Source organism: Rhinolophus sinicus, chromosome 10, assembly GCF_057876585.1.
Source record: "Rhinolophus sinicus isolate RSI-liver-muscle chromosome 10, RSI-T2T, whole genome shotgun sequence".
Classification (NCBI taxonomy): domain Eukaryota; kingdom Metazoa; phylum Chordata; class Mammalia; order Chiroptera; family Rhinolophidae; genus Rhinolophus; species Rhinolophus sinicus.
This window is the reverse complement of record NC_142510.1, coordinates 4240188-4266869: the sequence shown is the minus strand read 5'-3', so window position 1 is coordinate 4266869 and position 26682 is coordinate 4240188. Positions and strand designations below refer to the sequence as shown.

Here is a 26682-nt window from a genome sequence, read left to right as displayed (position 1 = left end):
TACAGCACACTGACCCTTGCAAAGCACCTTCGTCATCCCCAGGCCTTTGGATCTCGAGGATTCCATGGTCCCTGTTGGACCCGTGACGATACTGACAAACGCCGGGTCTGGGGAGCAGGCCTACGTGGCACTGCTCTCCGGGACTCCCGACGCTTGGCCGTCACAGCTGCTTTGCAGAAGTTAACTTGGTTCTGTCCCCCACAGACCTGGCTTTTTAGTCTTTATCTGAAGAAGCCAGTTTCTCCCGCTGCCTCTCATCACTCTGATTTTCCCACTTGTTTTCTGTTTGGTGCCCCAGGACTGATTACATTGTTAAATCCGTAGTTCATTTTAGGAGCTAGGCAGCATTTGGGTTTCAGTCTGTAAGGACTCACATAACTGACCGCATGTCACTGACATGCTTCTCCTAGGAATGGAGTTTCCTCCTTTGGAAGTAAGGACAATTTGATCGAGCTTAGCGGCCTTGATGGGAGCGGCGCAGACTGGCTGCCTTCTCAGCTCAGCCACCTCCTCACTGGGACTTCTCTGAGCTTCCGAGCTTCCTCAGTCGTATAATAGGAAGACAGTAACTCTTTTCTTGTAGAAGTTTGGATAAAAGTGAAAAAAACAAAAGAACTCATGCATAGAAATTGCTTAGCACGTGGTAGGCGTTCCAGAAACAGCTGGTATTAGAATTATTGATAATTCTACGGTTATGTGTCATCATAAAAGCAATCTATTTTATAAAATTCAGATAATGCAGAAAAGTATAAAGAAGCAGTGAAAAGCGTCATGCCGCTATATGGACCTCTGCTAATAGTTGGGAGCATGTCTTCTCTATGGCTTACGGATTATAGTTTGGTTGATAGATTATAGGCAATGACCTGTGTCCGTACGTATCAATAAGACCTTTGCGTTGATTTCTATTTCGGACCCTTCTAAACACTATTGAGGTCGAGGCCCCTGGACCTTGGCACTTGCTGTGCCAGCTGCCAGAACCCTCCTGCATCCCTAAGAATTATAGGGCTCACTTCCGCGTTTCATTCAGAGCTTGCTCACGTGCCTGCACTGGCCGCCGAGCCACATAAACCCCATCGCTTAACATACTTCACTACTTTTTCTTCCAAGCCTTTATCACTCTCTGCCGTTGTATTCTCTGTTCGCTTACTTTTCATGGGCTTTCCACCCCACTGGACTAAGCATTCAGGAAAGGACAGTGTGTGTCCGCTGATATGACACAGGAGACACCGAATGGATGACTATACGAACAAAAGAACATCTTACACAGAGACGCTCACGCTTGCCGTGTCCTCCCCTTAGGATAGGTTCTGTCCCTTATAGGAGTGGAGCTGCTGGGGGAAGGGCCGTGCATATTTGAAATTGCAGTACTTGTTGCCACATGGCCTCTGAGGGAGTCGTACCAGCTCCCGCTCCCTCCAGCCGGTCAGGAGAGTGTCCACGTCCCCAGATCCTGCCCGTGCTGGAATCTCGCCACCCTCCACCGAAGACCCACCCCTCGTGTAGGAGGCCGCGTGCTTTGCAGGACCACAGGCCCGGAAATGGTGGCCAGGGTGTGAGGAGGCCCCGTCTGCGGTGTGGTTTCAGCCTCCTCCAGCTGCCCCGTGTCAGAGCAGCTTGCCGGAAAGGTCATTACAGGAGCCAGTTCTGTGGAGCACAAATGGGAAGCTGGTTGCTGCCAGCTGGCAGAGGGCACCGCGTGAAGCTCGGCCCCTCGAAGGGTACCCCACCCCACCACCTGCTGCAGTGTGGGGCAGAAAACTCGCTCTTTCACTCGCTTGTTTACTCAATAAACTGTGTCGAGGTCCTACTATTTGCCAGTCTGGAGAGCAGTCACAGTTGTGGTTCTGGAGCCCACCTGAGAATGTCCCCCTGCGTTTGATGGATCCCTGGGCGAGTCACTTCACCTCTCTGAGCTGTGGTGGCTTCATCCTCCATCCCTCGGCTCGCGAGAGGGCGGGAATTGGCCTTGGCCAGGTGAGACGGGAGGGGCAGGTGTGTAGAGGACAGAGGTAGATGGCGCAGGACAGGCAAAGCCTTCGGCCTGCAGGCGGTGCTGATTCTGAGATTCTGGTGGTGCTGGTAAGGATAGCGGCAGTGTTTTGAGCTTGAATGAACCCAGCTTTTCCAGTTTGGCCACCCTCCTTTCCTCTGTCTCTGCGCATGTGTCTGATGATATGTTTGTCTGTATTTATGCCTGTGTGTGTCTGTCTTTCTCAGTGTTTCTATTTCGGTCTCTATATGGTTCTCTCTCCGCGTGTGGAGTGAGGGAGAGGTCTTTCTGTCCGCAGGCCTCTTTTGCTCTCAGTATGCATCGTGTGGCCTCTCTATCCCCTTTCATTTCTCGCTCTGTCATCTATCTTTTTCTACCTATTTCTCTTTTTCTCTCTGTATGTGTGTGTGTGTCTCTCCCTCTGTCTGTCTGCCTCTCACCCCCATCTCCATCTCTCCCTCTGTGTCTCCTTTCTTTGGGTATTTTTGGCTCTTCCCACCCACCCCTATTCTCAAAATAGCTGTCCTCCAGAAGAACTCTGCGCTTTTTTGTTCCCTCTTCTCTTCGTTGCTCCCCAGACCAACCGTCTGACCTACGGGTGACTTTCCGTGGAAGTGGGGGAGGTGCTGGAGTGAGAGGGTTTGATTTCCCAGCGCTACTTCCCCTCTCCAAAAGCCTTGTCTGTGTCTCTCCATCTGTGAATCTCCTCTGCATCCAAAACCCTAAAGAGAAGCTACAAAAGGCTTTTCTCAGCATTGGTGTGCAAACCCCTTTAAAGACCAGCACAGCATCTTCACGCCTGGGGCAGGGATGAGCAGTGTTATCCGGGTGCAGCAGGAGCCCCTCCAGACTGGACTTTCTTAGAACTAGAGGGTCGAGGACCACGTTTAGACCTTTGAAAAATCACCCAGTGAAATTCAGGTGGAAAAAGTGGCGTAAGTAGCCTTTGCTTCTAAGCATCCCTTCTTTTGTCTAAGAGTCTCCGAGGGAGGCAAGGAGAGGTCGGCCAGCTTGGCTAAGGCCAGTGCACTGCCCTTGGGCTGCGGTCCTGGGAAGAGAATATAAGCTTTTCTCATTTGTTATTTTCACTTTAGATTCTCGCGCTCCATAATCCGTTGGTGAAAATAGGCTCGTGTCCTACATGTGTTGGTCCAGGGCTAGTAAGTGGGAGGTTTTAAGGATGCTTCTTTGTTATTGGAATAGGTGGATGGATGATGGATGGATGGATGGTTGAATGGATGGTGCAATGAGTGTTTAAAGGGACATGATCCCTCCAGGCTGATACCCCCCCCCCCCCATATAACCAGGAAAGCCCAGTGTATTTGTGATTGATTTGGAGTGAAGATTAGAGTGTGGTTAGGACAGCCCTCTGGTTGCTGCCCAGTCTGTCTTCAACCAGAGCCAAGAGGACAGTTACCCCAGAATCACAGTTACCTGTTGAACAGCCAAGGAACCAAAGGCATTGGACGTATCGGGAGAGCTTGAAGAAATGGGCTCAGAAGCTTTGGGCTAAAGTCTCTGAGGTCCCCTCTGTTCCCTGCAGGCAGATTGTGCACGTCTTCCTACCCTCCAGGGCCAACCTGAATACGCTTCTGTCATAAAACAATTGAGCTTTGTCGTCTGTTTTCTCCAGGGGGCTGAGAGCTCCTCAAAGGCAAGGATTTTTTTTTTCCCCCCAAATTTTATTTTTCAGGTCCATAGCTTAGCACTCGGCATGGAGTACAGGCTAAGTTAATACTGCACGGCTCGGTGAGTTGATAGTTAGATGCTTGGGAGAGTGGATGCATGGATGATGTGCTTCAGGGATGACGGGAGAGTAGATAGGTGGATGGATGGATGGTTTTAAAGGTGATGGGTAGTTGGCTGGATGGATGAATGGACGGTTGGTTTTTAGGATGATGGTCTGTTGAACGCTTTGCTAAATGGGTCGTCGAATAAGGTTTCCTGGATGGGTAGTTGGATTTGGATGGATGGGTGATTGGGGATGGATGGATGGATGGATGGATGGATGGACGGACGGACGGACGCATGGACGCATGGACGCATGGATGGACGGACGGACGGACGGACGGACGGATGGATGGATGGATGGATGGATGGATAAAAAGATGTGACCTTATTGGCCACTAGAGTCAGCTTCCCACATGATACAGAAATCCTCCCTGCAATGCCTCTGATGGTCCTCAAATGCATACCTACCCACGTGTGATAACTCACTTACTATGACCTTGAAGAAATAAATTCCTTGGCGTCTCTAAGATGTCAGGGTTTCCTCATTTGAAAAATGGGGATATAAGCCCTCTCTTGATATTGGAAAAGCATAGTATGGGGTCTCATGGTTGCTGGACTTATCATGGCGATCACGTCTTCAGGTAGATAAATGTTGACTAACTATGGGGTACCCCTGAAGCTAATATAATATTGTAAGTTAGCTGTATTTTAATAAAAAAAGAATCGGTCTATTTCAGTTATAACATTGGATATTCTTATGAGGTACAGTTCACACATTATCTGCTTTTGCTCTCCGGAATACCTATTTACTTTGAAACGTGCCCAATAGAATTTTAATGTCTGTCACCAAGAAACACTATCTTGAAGGGTTATGAGGATTAAATGGAAAATCAACGGCAAGGGCTGGTCAGTGCTCAATAAAATTTATTATTATTATTATTATTATTATTATTATTATTATTATTATTATTATACTGGACCAAAATGTGCCCTTCCGTAACTTTTTTCCCCACCAAGAGCCACATGTGTGTCAGATGTCGCTATCGTGTTGTGTCTTCAGTGACAAACAAGACTGAAATAGTCCCTCATCTCTTGAAGTCTGTGTCCTACTGGGTAGTCAAACAATAAACAAGTAAATGGGTAAAGAGTTTCAGAGGGTGTTAGAAGCTGTGCTGAAAACTGAACTGGGGTGAGTGAAAAGAGTGGCGTGGCTGCAGGGGGGCAGGTGGCCTTTTATTGAGCAGTGAAGCAGTGCCAAGCGGACGCAGCCGGCAAAGATCTAAGGAGCAGGTGTCCCAGGTGTAGTGAGCGTAGCCAGTGAAAGGTCCTGAGACAGAAACGAGGTAAAGAAAGAGGGCCAGGTAGCCAGGTCGATAGTAGGGCCACAAGTCTCGGAAGGCCTGTGGGGGCTGTGGGGCTGTGCCGTGGACTGGGGCACAGCCCATCGATCCCATCCTGTCCTGTGGGGTCACACAGAAGGTGCCGTGTGCATTTGGCAGCCATGTAGCTTTCCGGCAACCGCTGACAGGCTCCCGGTTTCCTGACCTCCAGGTCACCACTCCCAATGTGAGCTTTCCCAGGTGACATTCTGGGACACCTGCAGTTAGCCCCCAACTCCCCAACCAAGTTCTGGGCCCACAAACGTAGAACCCACGAGAAACCATATTGGATGCCGAGGAAAGCCAGGCACTCGCTAACAGAAATTGTAGTGAACTGAACCAGAAGCTGTGTTTCTTCTGGAAACCTTGGCCCTGGGAATGGAGGAGAAAGGGAGACTCTGTGGCTGCTTCTGGGATGAAAGCTGTCTGGGACCAGGTGGAGCCGGGTAGTATCTGGGCCTTTAGAGAAAACGCGCGCGAGATGGTGGCTGACCCCTGGCTGGGCTGGGAGTCAAGTGGGATCGGTCGGAGCCAGACCTCTCTGTCTCTCGGCAGTGCTGTCTCTGGTGGCCTTCCTCAGCCCCCTCTCTCCATGTGGGGACAGAGGGCTCTTAGAATCTTCCAGTTTCACGTGTACCAGGAAAAGAACAACCCTTATCTAGCCGTTCCAGCAGAAGTCTAGAATTCTGTTTTCTTGGCCCTGTGCCTTGGTTGGGTCACATGTTCACCTCGGAACCATACAAACAACAGCCAGGGAGATTCAGGGATCTCATTGGCTGGGCCGAAGCTCTGGGGCCGCCCCTGATGTTGTTGATGGTGGGACCCCTCCCCATCCCCGTGGACTGAGAATGGAGGAGGGGGAAATGCTCCCCAAGATAACAGATGATGAGTTTTCCTTATGCGAGGAGCGAATCCCAGAGCTCATCGTACTCCTCTGTGTCTATAACCAACGCTGCCCTACTGTACGCTTCCAGTGTTGTTAAGAGGGTAGGTGTCATGTTATCTGTTCTTCCCAAGATTCTTTTTTTTTTTTTTAATGGGCGCTCTTAGGAGGCGGCGGGAGAACGGAGTCTGGACAGGCGAGCAGGGCACCTGTGTCTTGCATTTCCTACTCAGAATTAGCTTCTCCTTCCTCCAGGCTTCAGAGACACATCTCTTATACCTTTCATCTCCTCTTGCTTAATAGTTAAATATGCGCACACGTCTCCATCGGCTTTTGTAAGCTCCCTGGGGATGGGAACCATGACGCAATCACCTCAGGGTCCCCGGCTCCTGCAGCTCTAGCTCAGCACAAGGGTCCAGGACATGCCTGGTTTAGTGGAATCAGGTTTCAGGGCCCGATACGACTACCGTGACCCCCCTATAGCCCCTGCTGGAGCATCAGAGTTGCTGCCTGCACCCCCAGAGGACCCGCTGAGCCTCACCCCACCTGTGGTCTCTCCGCTTCCCCGCAGGCAAAGCCACCAAGAACGTCCAGTGGGACGAGGACGCGGTGGAGTACATGCTGGCCAACCCCGTCAGGATCGCCTTCGTGCTGGTGGTGCACGGACGCGCCTCCCGGCAGCTCACGCGCATGTTCAAGGCCATCTACCACAAGGACCATTTCTACTACATCCATGTGGACAAGGTGAGTACACCCCACGCCGGCCTCCCCTGGGGTCTGCCTGTCCCCTCTGTAGGCCTGCCCCTCGCAGGGGACGCCCGTAGGCTGCCCGTCTGCCTCCCCTAGGGGTGCTCAGTCTTGAAGCTCTGTGTGTGTTTATGTGTGTCTCTGCGTGCGTGCGTGCGTGTGTGTGTGTGTGTGTGTGTGTGTCAGTTTCAAAGTTCCCAGCTGTGACTTTGGGCTTCCTCCGTAAACATGTTCTCCTTGCCTCATTTCCTCACTGTCCCACTGCCCGTTGCAGTACCTGCCACTTTGTGAGGACAGCTACCCCAAGGAGTGGGCACGTTTTTCCTACAAAGAACCAGCTAGTACACATTTTAGGCTGAAAGGCCATCCCCTCTCTGTGGTGTGAAAGCACCCATAAAAAAAAGCACGTAAATGAATGTGTGTGGCTGTGTTCCAGTAAAACTTTATTTACCAAAACTTGCAGCAGGCCTGCTGACCCCTGAGCTGGCTTGTCCCAAAGGTTTCTGTCTGTCTCCTGATGTGACATGCTTACGCACTTAGGAGGCCAAAGGGCCTGCTTCTAGCAGGCCTGTGAGAGGGTCCTGGAGAAATTCCACCCCTCAAATGACCCATCAGGTGGCGATGCAGCCGTGTTTCTTAGCTTGTTATCCTCAGCCCACATGCAGCAGTCTTGTAGAAAAATGCAGAGTCCCAGGCTCCTGGTGCAGCAGGAGCTCAGAGGCAGGGCCAGGGACCCTGCATTGCCAATCGCTCAAGTCAAATGTTAAAAATCCCCAAGGTTCGAGTAGAGACTCAGACAGACACCCCCAGGCCTGAGCCGGTCACGTGGCCAAGTTCAGCAACCCTGTCAACTAGAAGGGAAGGGACAGCGAGGGGACAGGGCTGTGGCTGGTGGTGTCTGGCCTGCTGAATGTTACCCTTTCTCTCCTGGGAAAAGCGCTCCAATTACCTGCATCGGCAAGTGCGCCAGTTCGCCAGGCAGTACGACAACGTCCGCGTCACCCCCTGGAGGATGGCCACCATCTGGGGGGGCGCCAGCCTGCTGTCCACCTACCTGCAGAGCATGCGGGACCTGCTGGAGATGACTGACTGGCCCTGGGACTTCTTTATCAACCTCAGCGCAGCCGACTACCCCATCAGGTAAGCCCGGCCGAGGCCCTGCTTCCTCTCGCGCCTCTGCTCACAGCTGCACAACCAGAGGCAGGGGCAGTTCTGCCTCAGGGAGGTGCCCTGGGAGGCTTTCACCTCCTCTCGATAGATCTCTCAGCATAGGATCCACCTTGGACCTGGCAATCTTTTGTGCTTTCGTTCTTTCGGCAGAAATGTATTAGGTACACGGTTTTCCCAGCTCTGTGCGAGGAAACCCTAGAGACCCAAACGCCTGCCCACAAGGCACTTCCTTCCAAGTGGGGAGGACAGACACAAACAAAATGAGTTAAATGGTATGTGGGGGAAGCAAAGCAGAGAGAAGACGCAGGGGAGAGGCGTCCTTTGAACGACAGTGGCTGGGAGAACGTCCTTACTTACCGAGAAGAATGGAAGAGGGAGGAGGAGGGAGGCAGGCAGGCTGGGAAAGGGGCCCAGGCAGAGGGAAAGTGGGGTGGGCCCTGAGGTGGGAACCCCCTGACCTATGGCGGGACATAAGGAGGGAGGCAGAGGGCAGTGAAAGGCAGGCCGTCAGCAAGGAAATGGGGGCGAGATCATGGAGATTCTAGAACTTGGCTGTCACTTGAAGCAAGAGGGGACCCACTGGCACGTTTCAGGGCAGAGGAAGGACAAGGTGTGACTTGGGAGTTAACTGAACAGGGTAGAGTGGAGGGGGGTCGGTTGGGACAGCCCAGGCAGAGTCTCACGCCCGTAGGTGTCTCTGGGCTACTTGAGGCCTTGGGTGTTTATTGTGTGTCGTTTTGGCTCCTGTCAAATTTTAGCAAATGAAATGATTGTCTCCATTTTAAAATTGGAAGGTTTCCCGTGAAACCACTGATGTGATGTGAGCTTGTCTCTGGGGTCTGCCCGCTCCGGGCCTGCAGCTCGCTTGTCCCCGAGGGGGTGGGGCTGGGAGTGCAGCCAGCAGCCCCGAGGGGGTGGAGATGCCACAAGGAGGGACTGTCCCTTTGCACAAATACTGGTCTGTTCTTTAAAACAGACCAGAGCGCAGAAAACCCCTCTAGAGAGCTTGTAAAGGAAGGAAAAGGCGAGAACGTGGGCTGTAGTTCCCATCAAGGAGGCACCTCTTTGCGACCACGCCTTCCATCCGATTTACTGAGAAGGCGGAAAAGGATGAAGGTGGAGGAGAGGCTTTGCCTCCTCTGAGGTGGGCATGCGGGCACTGGGCACCGCATTCCCAGAAGAGCTGGATGAAGCATCTTAAAAAACAAAACAAAACCAAAAAGCCACCTTTATCAGGGTGGTTTTCAAACATGAACAGAGTGCTGAGAATAGGATAATGGACCCGCCGCCCCCCCATCACCCAGTTTCAACTGTAATCAATTTGTGGCAGCCTTGCAGCTTCTCTGCTCTCCCCCTCTCCCCCCAGCCCCAGTGAAGCATTGCCAAGAATCATAAAATTGTGCCTGTAAATATTTCAGTGTTCATCTCTCTTTGAACGTAGCATCGATATGGCTGTGACACCTAAAATACTAACAGGCGTCCCTAGTGTCGTCAATACCAAGGCCACGTGTTCCCAGGAGTCTGGATTTTGAATCAGGGTCTACATAAGGGACAGGCTTGGTGGGACGGCCTCTGTTTCAAGCTGGAAACAGCTTGTCTCCTTCACAGCTGGTTTCTAGTGCTTGGTGTCGTCCTGGGCTTGGTGGCGTCCCATTGTCTCCTGGGAGACCCTGGACTCTGGAGGGGGTCCGGGGAAGGCACAGGTCTTTGCTCAGGTTGGACAGGATATGCCTGGCGCCCTTGAATGTGAGAAAAATGTTGGGGCTTCAAAAGATACCTGTTTCTTTTGTTCGTAGGACAGCAGCGATAAAAGCAGGTGATTTAGAAACACCGCTGGCAGATTTTTGCTTATTTACAAATTCATTCAAACATTCATTCCGCAAACATTTATTAAGTAATTACAGTGCTCGGCACTATTTGAGCGTTTAGTGAACAAAAGCCGCACAGACCCTACCTGGTGATATCCAACTTGCGAAGATGGAATCAGGCAGGAGAGCCTCATGCCCTGTGTGAAAGGGCTCTAAGGAAAGGCAGATGGTGTGAGCGCTACCAGGGCGTGACCAGGAGGTGAGAAAAGCCTCTGAAGATGCGTTTTGAGTTGGGACCTGCTGGATAAGATTGACAGGCCAGTGAGAAAGAGGTCGTTCCAGGCTCGGAGTCCCCAGCCTGGGCACCACTGACTTACTGGGCTGCATCGTCTGTGCCCTGGAGGCCGTCCTGGACACTGGAGGATGGGCAGCAGCATCCCTGGCCTCTACCCCCCTAGATGTCAGGAGTACCCCCACCCCCAGCCACTTGTGACAACCACAAATATCTCCAGATATTCTCTCCCCAAGGGGCAAAATCACGTCCAGCTGACACGTCTCCAGTTGCTGAGAGAGAGAGCAGCCTGCACAAGACAGGTCAGAGGTGAAGCAGCTGCATTTGAGAAACTTCAACATGGATAGAGGATAATAAAGAAATGAGGAGAGGTTAGTTCACGGAAGTTCAAGGGTGAGTTAGAACATTCTCCCACCATCTTCCAAGAAAGGACCGAATTCACAAATATCCCAAAATGCTGAGTGTAGCAGCTAACGTCGGAGGCACTTCCTTCAACCCTCAAAGCAAACCTGTTTTACAGATGGGCAAACTGAGGCCCGCGGTCACGTAAGGAATCTGTGGCATGAAGTCTACTGGGGACTAGACCCAGTTCTGTCTGGTTCCAAGGTTGGTGTTCTTTCTGCTTGAAGTTGGCCCCTTGGGGAAGCCAGCTGGCCAAGAGGCGTGGGAGGCCCCAGGCCACCTACAGAGCATAGCCATTCCTCAAACCCGTGCCTGGGAGGGTAGTGAGTGCACCACCTGCCATCAGGGAACGTCATAGAAGAAGGTCACCTGTTGTCCCCACATCTGACGAGCTCTGGTCAAGATTCCCACACTCTTTTTTCATCCAGACCTCCAGTGGAGGCCCCAGAGGTCATTTCAGCCTAGGTCAGATGGTGGAACTCAGCCAGAGACTTCTGGACGTCAGGTAGCTGAACCCAGGCCTATGGCCCTTCAGGAGAATCGCGTCAGGTCTCGAGGCTGCCCCCTAGAGGCCCTGTGTTGATTTGCAGTTCGAAGCCGTGACCATGGCGTCCACATCTCTGGCTTTTCAGCGTCCACGCGGATGAATGTCCCAGCTCTCAGCAGATGGCTGCGGTTGGAGTCCGAGTTCTGCCACTTCACTAGCACGTGACCATGAGCAAGTAAATTCAGTCTTTGTGAAATCAGGATGTATGATCCAACCTAGCACAGTTCGGGCGCTTAAAGCAACGTGCTCAGTAAATGTCAGCTGTGACTATCTGAGCTCTAGGCAGGAGACCCAGAAATGCTTTCTCAGACCATACGCCCACATGGGGTTCAGAGGAGAGAGCCATCCTGCTTCTGGGCGGTTCAGCTTTATGCTCCAGGTCTCTCTGCGTCTCTGCCGGCCTCTTTCTCTCCCTGTACCTCTCACTGCTGTCGTGTCCGTGCCCCGCCCCCCAAGCCCTTCTGCCCCACTGTGCTTCGCCAGCCTGATGGCCAGAGGTACTTCATGCATCAAGCACTGCTGGTTCCTCTTGCTGTTGTTTTCCTGAAGTCGCCCCACACAAAAACATATGAATTTTGCAGATGAATGGTTTTATCCCGGGCAACTCTGATAGGCTTTCACTGCCCATCTGCCACTCCATCTGTAGCTTCCAAACCCACTTCTCCCATCCCAGGAAAGGCGAGCAAACTCAGGAGCCTTCTCGAAAGGACGGGCGTGCCCAAGTCGAAGCTTCTGAGAGGCTCTGAAACCTTGGGGGATATCCCAGGGCAGAGCCCGACCCCCACTCCCCACGTGGCTGCAATGGCTGTTTGGGATTTGATTTCGCACCCCCTGCCCCCTGCCATGTCTGCTGCCCAGCTCTGCTGGGGGGCCAGACTCTGCCGCTCTTAGGTAGTAAAGGCTCGCTGGTCTGTAGTAACCACAAGCCCTGGACACAGCCTGGTTACAGATTCTTGGCCACCACTGACGGGCCGGTGACTCGGCACCCGCTGCGTTAGCCTTCCGCATCTCAGTTTCTCTGCCTAAAATAGGGGCACAGCATTGGTACCTATTTGATGGGGCTGTTAGGAGGATTAAAGGAAGTAGTGCGTGTCAAGGGCGTAACACGGTACCTGACGCACAGAGAGTGCTTGAGAAACACGGGCTGTTAGCATCCTAGCCGTGGAACAGAGCAGGCACCACAGACGACGTAACCGTCGGCTGAGCTGCTTTCCTTTCTCCCGTTACTCATGAAATCAAGACCAGGAAAACAGTCCTTGAACCCACATCTCTTTCAAAAGTGGGAAAAGCAACGTTAGACTGCGAAGACTAGTGATTCACGGGAAAACAGGACAGAACCCACTCGTTTGCGACCAGGAAAGATACTCTGTATTTGGACTGTGCAAGGGAAGCGTGTTCAAAGACCCAGGTCTTTCCACTCCAGTGTTGCTGACGTAACGGCCTGGCCCGCGGAGGCTCTGGTTGGAGCTGGGGATGCATCCAGTGCGTGGATGAAAATGGGGGTTTTCAAACGTTGAGACTAGGCGAGGTCTTGAATCAGCAAAGGACGTGCTGGTTTTGTTTGGTATGTTCTGTTTACTAAGGCAGGAAACTGCGCTCTCATACGTTAGGTAGGGAGGGGTGAGTCCAAAAGCCGTTTGCCCTGTTGTCTGGTTGGGGCCAGAGTAACAGATCGCCCCACGCCGTCTGCCCTGCTCCAGGCCCGGTATCTTGCACCAAATCACATGCAAAGGGAGGAGGGCTGAGTGTGTCCCGGGCCCCTCCAGGGCTCACCACTGTCTGTGGGGTGTGTGTGCGTGCACGTGGCAGGGGAAATAGCACGGAAATTTTTCAAGCTTGACCCATGGTCTGCTAATTCCGCCTCTTATGTATCCACGGCAGCAAGGTCTAACCCAGTGGGCGCACGGTGCATTTACGTGACACTGGGCTGTGCACCCAGGCCACCATCCTGAGATGCCACCAGGGAGGGACCTGGGCTGGGACATGAGACCTGTTCTGTGGCGCCTCAGCAGAGAACCCCAGCTCGGGAAGTCAGGGAACAGGTGTCCCGGGCTCCTGCAGTGCGCCCAGGACCCGTGTGTACGTGGGACTGATCCAGCCAACATTTCCTGTGTACCTACTGTGTGTCAGGCCCTCCACGGGGCCCTTGAACACATAGTGTGTCTTTAACTTCGTCCCCCAAAATGAAACTTCCACTGTGTAAAAAAGTTGAAAGAGGTTGGCACCCGAACCGAATCTCTAGCACACTTCTTCACACGCACGCCAGGCCTCGCGAGTGTCACCACAGACCCTCGTCACCCCCGGCGTCGGCAGGGCTGCTGGGGAGGGTCCTCCCTGCGTCTTCCTCGTGTCTGTCGCTTGCTGTGTGTCGTTGGCTTCCTCGCCTTGTAGGTGTCTCACGTCGATCTCTTCCATCTGCCTTTGGCCTTCTCTCCCATATGTAGGTCTCTCTCCACGTGACCTTCCACTAGGCACCCCGAATTCATTATGCCCTCACTTAACTAATGGCATCTGCAAAGGCCCCATTTCCAAGTAAGGTCACCTGCTGAGGTTCTGGGTGGGTGTGAATTTGGGGAGACGGGAACCCTTCCCCCCAAGACAGCCGGGCTGAGTGCAGGGTGCAGCTGCCCCAGGAGGTACGGAGCTGCCCTCGGTCTCCAGCCACGTCTGGAGCGGGCACTGCTGACAGTCCCATCGGTGGCAGCTCTTGCACGGACTCCGGCCTCTCACCTCTGAGTCAGATGGAGCTGGCATTTCCTGTTCCTTCATCCAACAGTCATTTCCTGAGCACCTGCCCTGCGCCCGGCCGGCAGACAAGGTCCCTCCACGGAGCACGGCATCCTGTGACGTGGTTCTCCACAGGGGAACATCAGGGTTCCACGTGATTCTTGGAAGGTTTCTTTACGATACCTTTAAAATATCAGGACTCCACCCCAGACCATTTGAATGGAAAGTCCCCGAGGGAGGCAGCAAGCATTGTACACCCTGAAAGCTCTCCGGGGGTTGGAATACACAGCGAGAGTACAAAACCACTGGTCTGGGGGAGACATAGACACCTGTCACTTAATGACAGTAATAAACAGCAAGGTAAATGCTACGTGGAAAATGTGTCATTAGCCTCCGTCTTCCTCATATTCGGGGGCCCAACACCCAGATCTTTGGGTGTCACCATCTCCCTTGTTGGCCAGTTTCTCAGCATCCAACCACTTTTCCTGTGACCCCAAAACCCTGGTGTGACACCCCCCAGGGGGACGCTCCACCCAGACAATGTGCGAGTCAGAAAGGGCGTCTCAGCCCAGGCCACTGTGCACGAGGGACCAGGAAAAACACGCCAGCAGTGATGCCATTAACACTTCCGTTTGCCTCTGCAGCAAAGTCCTCATTTCCTCAGCCCTGGTGTTCAGCCCGGCGGAGCGTCCTCCCGCCTTTGCAGAAATGTCGTTGGCCCTCCTCCCACCCGTGCCTCTGAGTCTCCCGAGCCATGTTTTAGGTGGGGCAGCTCCCCGGGCTTTCTGGGGGGCAAGGACTGACCCTGAGTGTCCCCCGGACAAATGGAATGAGGTTGGCATTCCTGGAGCTCTCGCAGTTACGAGCACTGGTCTCCTTGGAAAGCCAAGAGTGGTCCTGTCAGTTTAGAGCACTGCCTTGGCTGACGCGGACAAGGACGGATGTTTCTGGAAGGTCAGAGGAGTTCACATACTCAGTGCAAAAGGGGGCAGAACAAAAGGCAGGAATGACGTGGCTATTTCACCAAAGGGCCGCCACTGTTTGGCTTAAATCCGTGCCAGCCATAGTGTCAGTTTGCCATTTTCATTCTTTCATTACTGGAAAAGAAATTCAGTGTTCTGAGGGAAAACGTTAGATGGTTTTATGCTGAGTCCTGTGTCCCTTCTCTGGCCAGCCGAGAGCAGAGCATGTTGGTCATTCATTCACTCGTTCATTCAGCGCTTGCTTACTGCGAACTTACTAACCGCCAGGCCGTGTTTCACACCAGCGCCGTCCAACAGAGCGTCCGTGGCAACAGGGGTGTTCAGTAACTGTCTTTGAGCGCAGTGCCACGAGCACCATGTGGCCGCGGAGAGCTTGAAATGCACTTTGAGCAGCTCCGTTTTAAATTCGATTTGGTTTGAATTTAAATGTAAACAAGTAGCAGATGGAGCAGCCCAGTTTTGGATGCTCGGGACGGAGACGTGAACAAAGCCGATTAAACACTGGTGCCGTCGTGGGCCTCATGTTTGTGTGCGGGGGGGAGACACTTCCACGAGAGAGAATTACAGCACTGGAAAGAAGTGAGACGGAGTGGATGCTACCAGTTCAGAAACAAACATGGTTTCCATCCTCTGCCAGTGGATGGTTTCACCAGATCCCAGACCGACCACGCGTTGAACTTTGCAAGTGTTTTCTTCCTAACGTCTCCCTCCTGAGACCTCATAGTTCCCCGCCTTCTTGTTGGCAGCTGCCAGCTACGTGTCTGTGGAGGGAACATGTCCAACCCTGGGTACCTTCCTACCCAGTGCATTTGGCACATTTGCTTCTCGGGAAAGCAAAGCCTTCATTTCGGTGGCTTGTCCACCTGTGGCCAAAAGCATGGGTGGTGTGCATCCAAGTGCATCCTGGGAGTTTGGGTGTGAGCCCAGGGTGGTCCACAGCGTGGGTGGTTCACACCGCGGACTCTGTTGTTTGCCCCCTGCCTCCTTCCTCACGTCTAACTGCAGGTAAAGATTATTCTCAAGGGCAATCTGGAAGGGCAGCGTGTCTGAAAAAGTCAAGTGTAATAGGAGTGTTGTGTCTATGCCTTTTCAATGATGGTGGCCTTGATTCAAACCCCTGCTTCTTTCATCACTGGGGAAAACAAAACAAAAACAAAAGAAGACCTGAGTTCTTCACCAGCGGGTCATATTGTACCCACTGGGCAGTTGGGGACCGAAGCCACCCATTCGTTGTTGTCCCATGTCGTTCTGTTCATCTGGTTGAGCATCGGGAGACAGGAGTGTCCGAGACCAGGAGAGAAGCAATGCCCGTCAGAACTGGAATCCAGAGTCACCAGCATTCGGCCAGCTGCTAAGCCGCCGTCACTGTGATCTACTCTGCCCAGTGTCCCCTGGGGTGGTGTGGAGATGGACACTGAGACTCGGCAGGTTCAAGTCACTTGCCCAAGGTCACACCGCTCAGCGGGGCCCAGCGCAGGCTCAGCTGACTCTCGAGTCTACAACCTACATTCTGCTCCACGCAGCTGCCTCACCGGCGAGGTCTGCCAGCACGCTGCATAAGCAGCTGGGCCCGGAGCAAAAAGCCAATCACACAGGAGCACAAACCCACCCTGTGGCTGCCACAGACAGTGTGGCCCCATCAGCACCACTGTGGGATCTCTCTCTCTCTGGCCGGTGGGAGATGGGGCTTCGCCAGTTGTGTTTGCTCTAAGCCTAGAAAGAGGAACCGGCCCCGGCTTTCACATTTCCTACATCATCCTGTTCTCTCTCCAAACCCCTCCACAACTGCCGGAGTGGTGCCCCATGGAATCCTCACTGATGTCAATGTCAGCCTCCAGCAAGCCTCGTCGGGAAGGAGGGGCTGCCCTCCCCCCGTACACGCGCAGTTGTTCCACAGCACAACCGAAAGGCGGTCTCCCTGCACCCCACTCGCTCCAGGAGAGCACGCGACAGGCTTTGTGGTGTCAGCTGACCTGGAGTTGACTCGTGTCTCCGTCCCCGACCAGCTGGATGATCTCAAGACAGGTGCACGCAGGCCTTCTGAGTCTTGTTTCTCTCACCTGTAAGAGGGAGGTGATAATGTGACCTGTCAGGGGGCAGCACAAGGGAACCGCAGCCAGCTGGGAACCCAAGCTCGGCCTTATGTCCAGTTCTGCCACTGCCTGATGAACAGCCGGGTTAGAACGTGACGGCTCAGCCTGGCGTCCAGATGCAGCCTCACGCTCACACCTCCCACCAGGATGCTGAGCCGTGTCCACGGGTTTACCGGACAGAGAGGTGGCCTGGTCTGCCAGGGAGACCGTAGCGTACGGCATCCGCCCAGTTGCATGAAAGGAAGGGACAGAAGAGCCAGTGTGCTGGCCCTGGCCCCAGGGGGTCAGGTTTGAGGCAAGAAACAGGAGAAAAAGTAATGGAATCCAGATGGGGGCTTTGCCCACTAATAACCCCACGCAAACCACCTCTAGGCACTGGGAACTCATACGTCAGTTCCTTCCCGCCCCAGCCCCCCCAGCGGAGGTGGGAAGACAGGCCTGAGGCCAGAAGCCAGGCCAGAGCCCCCTCCCCACTTGCTGTCCCTATCGGTCGTTATAACAACGTGAGATACTGCAACAGGGCCTGTCCCAGAGCTGGCATTTATGCCAAGCGCTCAGGAGATGGCTCTCTTCCTGTTATTAGTATGATACTGAAAAATCCTGGCTTATTAATTCTAGACCAGAACGCGGTCTGGCCTTTTCTGTGGTCACTCTTTTTATTTGCTCCGTCTTCCTTCTCTCCTGTGTTTAATGTATCTGCACCCTTGTCCTGACGCGTAAATGCAGAAGACCGAGAGAGAACGAGGGAGAGAGAACACATGGCTTTGAGGAAATCCGATCGTTTGGGGAGCCAGGAGGTGGTTGCCTAGAGTCGGCCAGGCCTGGATGCCGTGTGGTTGAGCTCGTGGCCCCCATGGTCCCCGTCGGCCCTCCTGCTGCCAGGCTGCTTGCAGAGCGCCTTCCTGACCAGGGCGCCCAAACAGCACTGTCCTTCTCACGGTCACTTACTCTTGAATCACTGCGGCCGCAATCTCCCTGAACTTTCCAGTTGGAAACCGCGGAGTTCTACCTGCAGACCTCCTCGCCACCCCGAGCCCCCTCCCCACCAGGCTCGAGTGGTATGGCTACCACCAGGCTGGTGGCCACGACCAGGCCCCCAGGCACGGTCAGAAGGTGGCTCGGACATCTGGACGGGTCCGCAGCCTGGGGGATAGTCACAGAATAGAAGGCAAGGCGGAGAGCAGAGCCCCCCACACGCCCCCTGCATCCGCTCCCTCCTGCCCGTCTCACGTGAAACAGCCCCACCCGGTCCAGGCTGAGCCTCGGGAACCCAGACTCCTGCCTCGGCCCGTGCCCATCATGCCGCTTAATCGCAAAGTGGGGACTGGCGAAGAAGAGGTCATTCGGGTTTCTCCGGGGTGGGGGTGGGGGGACTCATGTCACGCATCGCGTCTTGTTCTCTTGCCGAAGAAGAATGGGAATGGTGCCCCCAAGAGCCACTGCCTTGATTCACCTGTGTCCTTTTCCTCCTCCAGAAAAGGATTCCCCTTGGGTGCGATTTAACTGTGTTCATCAGTCAGCGTTACTTGGCAGATGCAGCCAGGGGCACAAACACTGCTCCCCTGTCCTCTTTGGGACGCTGGAATGTGCTGTAAGGCCAAGCTGTTTTTGATTACAGAGCCAATCTTTGTTTAAAAGTTTGCTGCCCTGGGGACGTTTCTCACAGGTTTTTTTAAAGAATGCCTTCCCTGAGCACCTACAGCTAAATAATCCCATTAATCCAAATTGCTTTGCCAGGATACAGTGGAACCGTTCAGCCACCGTGGCGGGGTCCTAAGGCAGGGTCCTAAGTGGGGGCTGCAGTCTCCAGGGGAGGTGCTTTGTCATGAATCGATCTAACAGGACAGGCCCCTCCCCGAGAGTCTCCACCCCGTTCGTGCAGCCCTGAGTGTGTGCTGGCTGCTGGGCCACATGTTTCCACGGTCTCATTTCATTTGTCAGCCACCTGGTGAGAGGGGACCTTCGTCACCCCCATTTAAGGCAGAAGGGACATGGGGAACTCACCCAAAGTCACTCACCTACTGAGAGGTGGAGCTCAGACTTAAATCCACCCGCGTCCTTAACCATGAGCGAGGGCTTCCCGGCTCTGACCCATGGACCACTCGCGGTGTGCGAGGTGACTTAAAGTGCTACGCAGGCAAGGTTTTGAAAATGTCGATATTTATCCATGTTACCACATGGAAGGAAAAACCTAACGTACCCCAAAATTCTGAAGCTGAAGTTTCCTTTAAAGAATAGTGATCAAAATGTTAGCAAATCAGTAATACAAAGGGTGAGTGGCTCTGCAGTCACTCAGTACATTCCTTGAGTGCCTGCTGTATCGCAGGCCCTGTCCTGGGCGCTGGGACACAGCAGTAAAGGAAACATACTACTGTTGTGCTCTCCTCCATGCTGGCGAAGGAAAGGGACAATAGATAGGGAAAGCGGTAATAATGCCTCAAGTGGAGATGTGTCGAAGGAAAAATACAGCGTGGAAGGAGGAAGGTGGGCCAGAAAGATGCTTTGATAAGTTGGACGTGGATAAAGGTGTGAGGAAGGTATAAGAATGACCGAAAAGAAAGAAACATGGTAATGGCAGGAATTGGCAAACTGGTTTATAAAGGGCCCAATAGTAAGTATTTTAGGTTTTGCAGGCCTTGTGGTCTCTGTCACAATGGCACAGTTCTGCCACAGTGGCAGTAGGCAACCGTAGACAATACGTACATGGGTGGGCATGATTGTGTTCCAATAAAACTTTATTTATAAAAACAAGTGGAGGGCCATAGTTCGCATACCCTTATGTTAGACCATTCTGCTAGATCTCCCACATTTCAGATAATGGCCTTGCACAGAACACGTCTCAGCCCTTACAAATTCAGCTCCCACCCCACCTACCCATCTTCCCATGCGTGGCCTTTCCTGTGTTATGTCATGATTCTGTCACCCAGGTGCCAGCTTGTGATGCTCCCGTGGTTATGATTTCAGGACCCTGGATAGAGGAAGAGTGAGGTAGAGATTCCCAAGGCCTTTAGGTCAAGGTGCCCTGGACTTAGACCCCCATCCCGCCCAGGGTACCTGAACTCGATGTAAAACAACAGCCTCCGTTTACTTTATCCCCCCGACCTGCATGGCTTCCCAGTCCTGAACTCGAGCTGGAAAGCAGCGCATGAAAGATGGCTCACCCATCAGCGTTACCAGACCAGGGCCAGCCAAGAGGGGACAGGCAGTTTCTTCACAGAGGGCTCTCCATGGCTGTAGGCCTGTCCAGCTCTCCATAGTAGGTCATCCAGAGCAGACTGTCGGTTCTTACCACCCAGACTTCTCTGCGTACACCCTTCAGAAATACCTGGTTCTCGTTCGCCCTGGAATTCACCTTGCACCACCTTCCTCAATCTGAATCAAAAAGGTTAATGACGCTGAGTCCCGAGATGCATTCATTTCAGGACGCACCCCAGCTTCCTGCTTCCCCCTGAGAGCACGGGACTCGTTTATCTTTCGTCGGCCGAGGAGGCGAGTTGCTGACTAATGCCCTAATGCCGGCTAATTCTCAGAGATGTCCCAGAGTGACCGGGCAAGTGTTCCTGTTGTGCTTTCTGTAAATCTGGCGGATCTTTGTGTCTGGGTCCCCACCATCTTTCTGTCTAGATGTGCCTGGGCTCCCCTCCTGTAATTTGTCTCAGGAGGCTGCCGCAGGTTGCACTGTCAACTTCGGAAGAGAAAGAGAAATTTTTAGCCTGGGCGATGACCACTTTCCACCGAATGCCTTCTAATGAAATATCAGCTTAAACACCTCACTGCTGATTGATTCATTCTTTCGTGCAATTAGTCAGTCAACCAACACATGCTTATGTGAAAACTACTATGTGCCAGCTGTTTGCTAGGATCTGGGGTTACAGCCTCCAATAGGACAGTTAGCATCTCTGCCCCCGCAGATTAGGCTGTGAAATAATTACATGTTCATGACACTGTTAGGAAGTTTACATACGTATCATACAGGAAACAGAGATGCATATAACCTCTTCTGGGGAGTCAGAGAAAGCTTCCCTACAGGAATGCTTGGAGCTGAGACTTGAAAGAAGTGGAGGAATGAACTGAAACAATGGGGGCTGAGTGTCCCAGCCAGAGGGGGTTGCATGTGCAAAGGTCCTGAGGTGTGAGGGAACATGGCCCAAGCAGTAAGTTAAGAGAGGCTTGTGTGGACAGGGTATGGCAAGGGGACAAGCCAACAGAATAAGGCTGGGGAGGTCGTCAGGCCCAGAGGATGGGGGACCCTGAGAGCCACGTTCAGGATCCCAAGTTTATCCTAAAAGCAGCAGGTTACCTTTGAAAAGTATGTTATTAGAAAGTGCCATGATGAGATTGTTTCCGCTCCTCATCCATTGCTTTGCAGTGGGAAAAAGTAAAGGAAAAAAAAGAAAACAAGAAAAAGGTAGAGAACTATACCAGGCTGCTGGAGGAGGGGAAATCCGACAGCTAATATTTTCTCCTCATGGGCATGTACATTGCAGCTCAGGTAATTACTTTACACCGGGCTGCGCCCTCCCTGTTGTTTCACTGCTGTTGTTTTCTCTCTGTTGAGCCTTCGTGCAGCACACAAAATCCTTCGTCTCCATGCCCTGGGTTTCCTGAAGCTAGACCCTGAAATCCTCTTTCTGTCCGTCCTTCGTTGGGCACAGATTTTCCAGAGCTCAGGCCATGGGGATGTGTAGCCAAGCAGTGAGACGTGTGCATTCGGGGACTCGGCAAAGCGCCAGCCGGAGCCCAGCTTCCTGCCGTCCCACAAGCACAAGGCCCAGATGTCCCACTTACTGGCCACAAAACTTTGGCAAGTGGGTCATCCTGTCGGTGCCTTGGTTTTCTCATCTGTGAAGTGAGAGCCATCAGAGTTACCTATTCATCCTTTGCTGTGAGGATTCAGCTGTGACATGCGAGGTGCCTTGCCAGACACAGAAAGTACTCAGTGAGTGGTGACAGTAAGGGTGACCCAGGGTGACAGATGCACTAGATGGACGATGGGTCCACAGTGTGGAGATGACACAGGTTTTGTCTAGCACTGTGTCTCTAGTGCGTGGTACGGCGCCTGGCAAACAGCAGGAGCTCAGTCAGTCCTTCCTGAAGTAAGGACTCCAGGAGCAAATGAGTGGCCCGTGGCCCGGCCGCAGCCGTGACTGAGGCTGCAGTGCCTGTCGCCATTTATTCCCAAGTAGTGGAAGGCTCGCTGAGACTTCGTTGCGTGGTTGTCACTTCTGCAATTATTTAAAGCATCTCTGGGCTTATTCCAGGGTTGAGGATCAGTGGAGAGGTTTTGTCTTTCCTGATTTCTTTCAGCTAGAGGCATTTTCCAATCTTTTCCACCATGTGGCAACTGTTCCAAAGAGCCAGAGAGTCAGTTTCAGAAGAACAACGAGCCGTGGTGGGTTCTCGTAAACCCCACAGTTGGCTCAGCCCCTTCTCTGCCGAACTGAGGTGCAGACGCGGATACTTTGGAGCCCCGGCTGGGAGCCCAGCAGGCCGAGGGATGCTGGCAGGTCACATCCGTCCGGCCACAGGCTGGCTTCCACGCAGTCTGGGGAAGGGTATGAATCCCACGCAAGCCCTTGATGTCGTGAGGCAGATGTCCAGTCTGTCCGTGGTCTTGTGGGAAGAGCTGGGAGGCAGGCCCTCAGCTGTCCCCTTTCCCTCCAGTTCCCACGACCAAGCCCCGTGTCCCCTGGACCTCGGTGGTGGAGGCCTTGGACTCCAAGGTCGAGTGGCCTGGGTGCAAATTCCTGCTCCTGTTGTGTGTGTGGAGTGTCTAGCCTGGCGCCCTGTACTCCCTTATCCGCAAAATGGGTGAGAATATCAGTGCCCAGTCCCTGAGGTGGTCGGGAAGGCGGAATGAATCAATATCTGTCCTGGGACACGTGACTTACCCTCACTGGTTATCCTCGTCGTCATCATCGCTGTCACCAGACACGTTACCCAAGCGTGCACGAGCCCAGTGTGCTCCACCGTGAAATGGAGCTCGTCTGCCATCCTTCCAGGCTGGTTGTGGGGATTAAGTGGAAAGTGTACATAGGAAATGTGTACGATGATACTAAGCACGGTCATCCTTGGAGCTGTGTTGCGGTGGCTTTTTTCTTTTTTTTTTTGGTTTAAAATTTAAAGGTTCAACTGGCATAATCTTTTATTATGGTGAAATACACATAACGTAAAACTTATCATTAGTGACGTTTGGCTCATTCACAGTGTTGTGCAAACATCATCTGTCTCGCGCCAGACATTTTAACCATCCCAGAAGGAAACCCCGTACCCGTTAAACAGTTGCTCTCCCTACCCCCCTTTCCTCTCCCAACTCTGGCGATGACCAGTCTGCCTTGGGTCCCTGTGGATTGACGTGCTCTGGATGTTTCATATAAAAGGAATTCCACGATGTGTGTCCTTTGTGACTGGCTCCTTTCCCTTAGCATCTTGTTTGCAAGGTCCACGCGTGTTGTAGCAGGTTATCAGTGTTTCATTCCATTTTATGGCTGAATAGTATTCCATTGTATAGATAGACCACGTTTGGTATATCCACTCACCCATTAGCGGATATTTGAGTTATTTCCTCTTTGGGGCTCTTCTGAATAGTGCTGCTATGAATATTCATGTATAGTCTTTTGTTGGAACAACTGTTTTTAATTCTTCTGGGTATTTTGGTGACTTTTTAATGTCCATGGTTTAACTACTTAAGGGAGGAAGGGCAGAAATAGTAAGATAAAGTAGGAAAAGAAAGGGATTTCAGCTTCTTTATGTGGGTTTGCAATCTTGGCCGACCTCAGCGCTTTGGGGAACCCACCAGAGAGGTTGGTCTTGGCTCCCTTCTCCAGTTATTGGTTCCGATGGATGTCCCAAGGGCTCCCACTTCCGCTGGGGAAACCCCTGATAACGATGTTGCAACGTGGCCTGCCCGGGGAAGCCAGCCAGCTTTGTCCCTCCCTCAGAGGGAAGTAGCAAGAGCAGTGAGGTCATCGAGCCCTTCCTAGGTGCCAGGTGCTGGGCTAAGCCTCTCACACACGTGAGCGCATCAAACCCTTGCCCAACTCAGATAAGGAAACATGCTCAGAGGCATAAAGCAACTGGCAGGGTCACACAGCAAGGAAGCGAGAGAGGCCAGCTTCCAGCCTGGTCACCTGATGCGCAGAGCGCTGTCCCTACAGGGGACAGCTGGCTGCCCCTCGGTTGGGCCCATCGCAGCTGGGCCCGCCCATGTAGCTGCCTTGGTGCGACAGAGATTCTGTGTGAGTTGGGAAATTCCATTTGCAGGACGTGGCACAGCCTTGGGCGTTTCATTCAACATTTGTCCCTGTGTGTACTGAGCACCTGTTATGCACCAGACAATGAGCTAGTCGAGCCTTTCTCAACTGGGGTTCCTCCTGAACCCCAGGTCACAGGAAGTGATCAGAATGGCTGTTCTCTTGATCCCTGCTGGGGTGGTGCAATAACTAGGCCCAATTCTTGACGCATAGGAGTGAGGCTAATCCAGGATGTAGAATGCACGCCTCGGACACCAGGAACCAAGTCTCACAGAGACCTGGTCTCCGTCATCACTGTTTCTCCAACGTCTAGAATAGTACCTGGCACATAGTAGGTGTGGTGTGAGGATTTGCTGAATTAATGAATGGGGAACCGTGATAGGCACAGACAGACAGGAACCCAGCCCTCACCGAACACACATCCTGTTTCACACTTTACGATCCAATCCTCCGCCAATCCAAACCGTTTCAATATTCAAGGACCTAGCACCGAAACGATTCATCGGTGATAAATGAACTTGTACCAGCATCTGCCCAGCACAGTGAAATGTGAGCAAGTCTTCAGAGTAGTCCCAGATGACATTTGTGAAATGATTTTTTCTTAAGAAACACTGTCAGTCATGCAGGAACGCAAGGAGAGTAGGACTGAGGCTTTGCCGCTCAGTAAATACCTTGGGAATTCCTGTAAACGAGTCCCCTTTACCCCAGGAGCAGGATGCATAAGCTCGTGTGTGGTCAAATAAAATCAGACCTTAAGTTACCCCCGTTGAAATGAGTCCGTACAGTTCAAAGTGATACCAGGCCTTGAAAAAGCTAAACTCATGTCTAAAGTCAAAACTCAGCACAGTTTTTGGCACTTAGGAAATGCTCAGAAAGTTGTGGAAGGAAAAGAGGGAGAGAGGGAGGGAGGCTTCCGTTTACTGAGCACATACTGTGGGCCAGGCACTGAGTGCGCCATACCCAGAACACACAGGCAACTCAGAAACCACTGTTATCCCCATTTTGCAGAGTAGAAAACTAAGGCTCAGCGAACTTGAGGACTTTGCTCAAAATCAAACAGCAGCAAAGTATCCAAGATCAAAAGAGAAATTTCTACAGACACCTCTCTGCAAACAGCTCTTGTTGTGGCCAGGTTTTGGCTTTTCCCACTTAAATCACATTGACTTTGTAAGATTCAATCTTTCACCGTCCTCCAGAGTAGGCTTTGCCTTCTCCCCCCAGAACCAAATCAAATAACTATCTGTAATCACTTGCTGTAAGGGGATGCACGATTTGGTTAACCAAATGTTGTGCTCATTTAGGATGTCTCATGGCATATGAGGGCAACCAGATTTCAGGGAATTCAAATATAATCAAATAGACCGCACGCACACATACGCACGCATGCACGCACGCAAGGCTGAGTGGCATTTAGTTCTTCGTTCATGAGTCAGGCAGTGTTCTAGGATCGGGCTGGGCCTCTGGACGTGGGTTCTTGGCAGTTACCTTTCCATTACAACCGTCGGGAGAAAAGGCGGACGCGTGAAGAGTCCCACTGATGGAACATCAGATAAACGGCCTCTTAGTATGGCTTACGTATGTTTCAAATGAAAAATGTGCGTCCTACACGTGCCCTGTGAAAGCGTTGAGACTTTGAGAAATGGTTTGCCAGTTCCTGCAAACGCAGTGAACGTGCTGTCACGCTGCTTCTGTGTGCCAGCCACAGAAAGAGGGATGCAATTAAAAGTGCGTGGGTTTCATTCTGCAGAAGGTGCTCGAGTGTGCTGTCTGCCTGTGTGCAGGGGGGCACTGTCCCCCTGGCGTCTCCAGCATGAATTGTACTGCAGTCCATCTGGTGTTTCGCCACTTATCACAAGACTGTTAGTCTCCCTTCCCCACTGTCCTGTGTGCTGCTTGAGGACAGGTACCATAACCACCTACCTGTTCCAGGTGCGTGGTACCTGAGCTGTCAGAGAAATGGCAGGTCACGTTTCCCAAGACGGCAAACAGCTTGCGAAGTCGTAAGCGTTACAAAGAGCACACGACGTTCAGCAAACTTCATGTCATTCCGAACACTGGTCAGGCAAGGCCAGCTCAGGCCCCACCTCGCGTGCCTGGTGAGGGAATTAGGACATTGTCCTGTGGGTGATGGAGGGCCATTGAGGATATTAGGCAGAAGAGGAGACATGATCAGACTTATGCTTCAGAGAGATCCTACAAGTGTTCCCAGAGGACGGGTTCGAGCAGAGTCTGAAAGCGGGGGCGGCATTGAACCCAGCTCCCTTTTCCTCGGGCGCCCACTTGTGACTGTAATTATGCCCATGGGGTCCTGGATGCATCTGGTGTCTAGCTCTTTCCCTACATGTTCCCCCTGTATCTTAGCAAACGTGGGTCTCACTGTGAGCTCTGACTACATGCAGGTTGGGGCTGACCCTTCTCTCATCTGCAGTGCTTTTGGTGTGGACCTTTCTCCTGCTCGTTCTGGGGTCTTGCCTTCCTGAGAGGGTTCCCAGTAACAAGACGACTTCAGGACGGTGCAAATATCACGGAGGGAGGAGGACAGAGTGACAGCAGTCCCTGCCCCCACCCAGAAAGAGAGAAGCCGCGTGGGAAATGGGTCCAAGGCCACTCATGACATGGAAACCAAGTGGCTGGGGCTCAGATGTCAGACAAACACAGCAGCGAGGCGCACACCTGG

At 52.6% G+C, this 26682-nt stretch overlaps 1 protein-coding gene across 2 annotated transcripts in view; it reads left to right on the top strand.

Annotated features, from left to right (window-relative positions):
* XYLT1 (xylosyltransferase 1) overlaps positions 1–26682 on the top strand; it is a 340445-nt gene that overhangs the window by 270263 nt on the left and 43500 nt on the right. For both annotated transcript variants that reach the window (XM_074322544.2, XM_074322543.2), the window contains exons 4-5: positions 6555–6727; positions 7668–7870. In XM_074322544.2, the coding sequence (XP_074178645.2) occupies positions 6555–6727; positions 7668–7870 (376 nt within the window). The remainder of the gene's footprint in view (positions 1–6554; positions 6728–7667; positions 7871–26682) is intronic.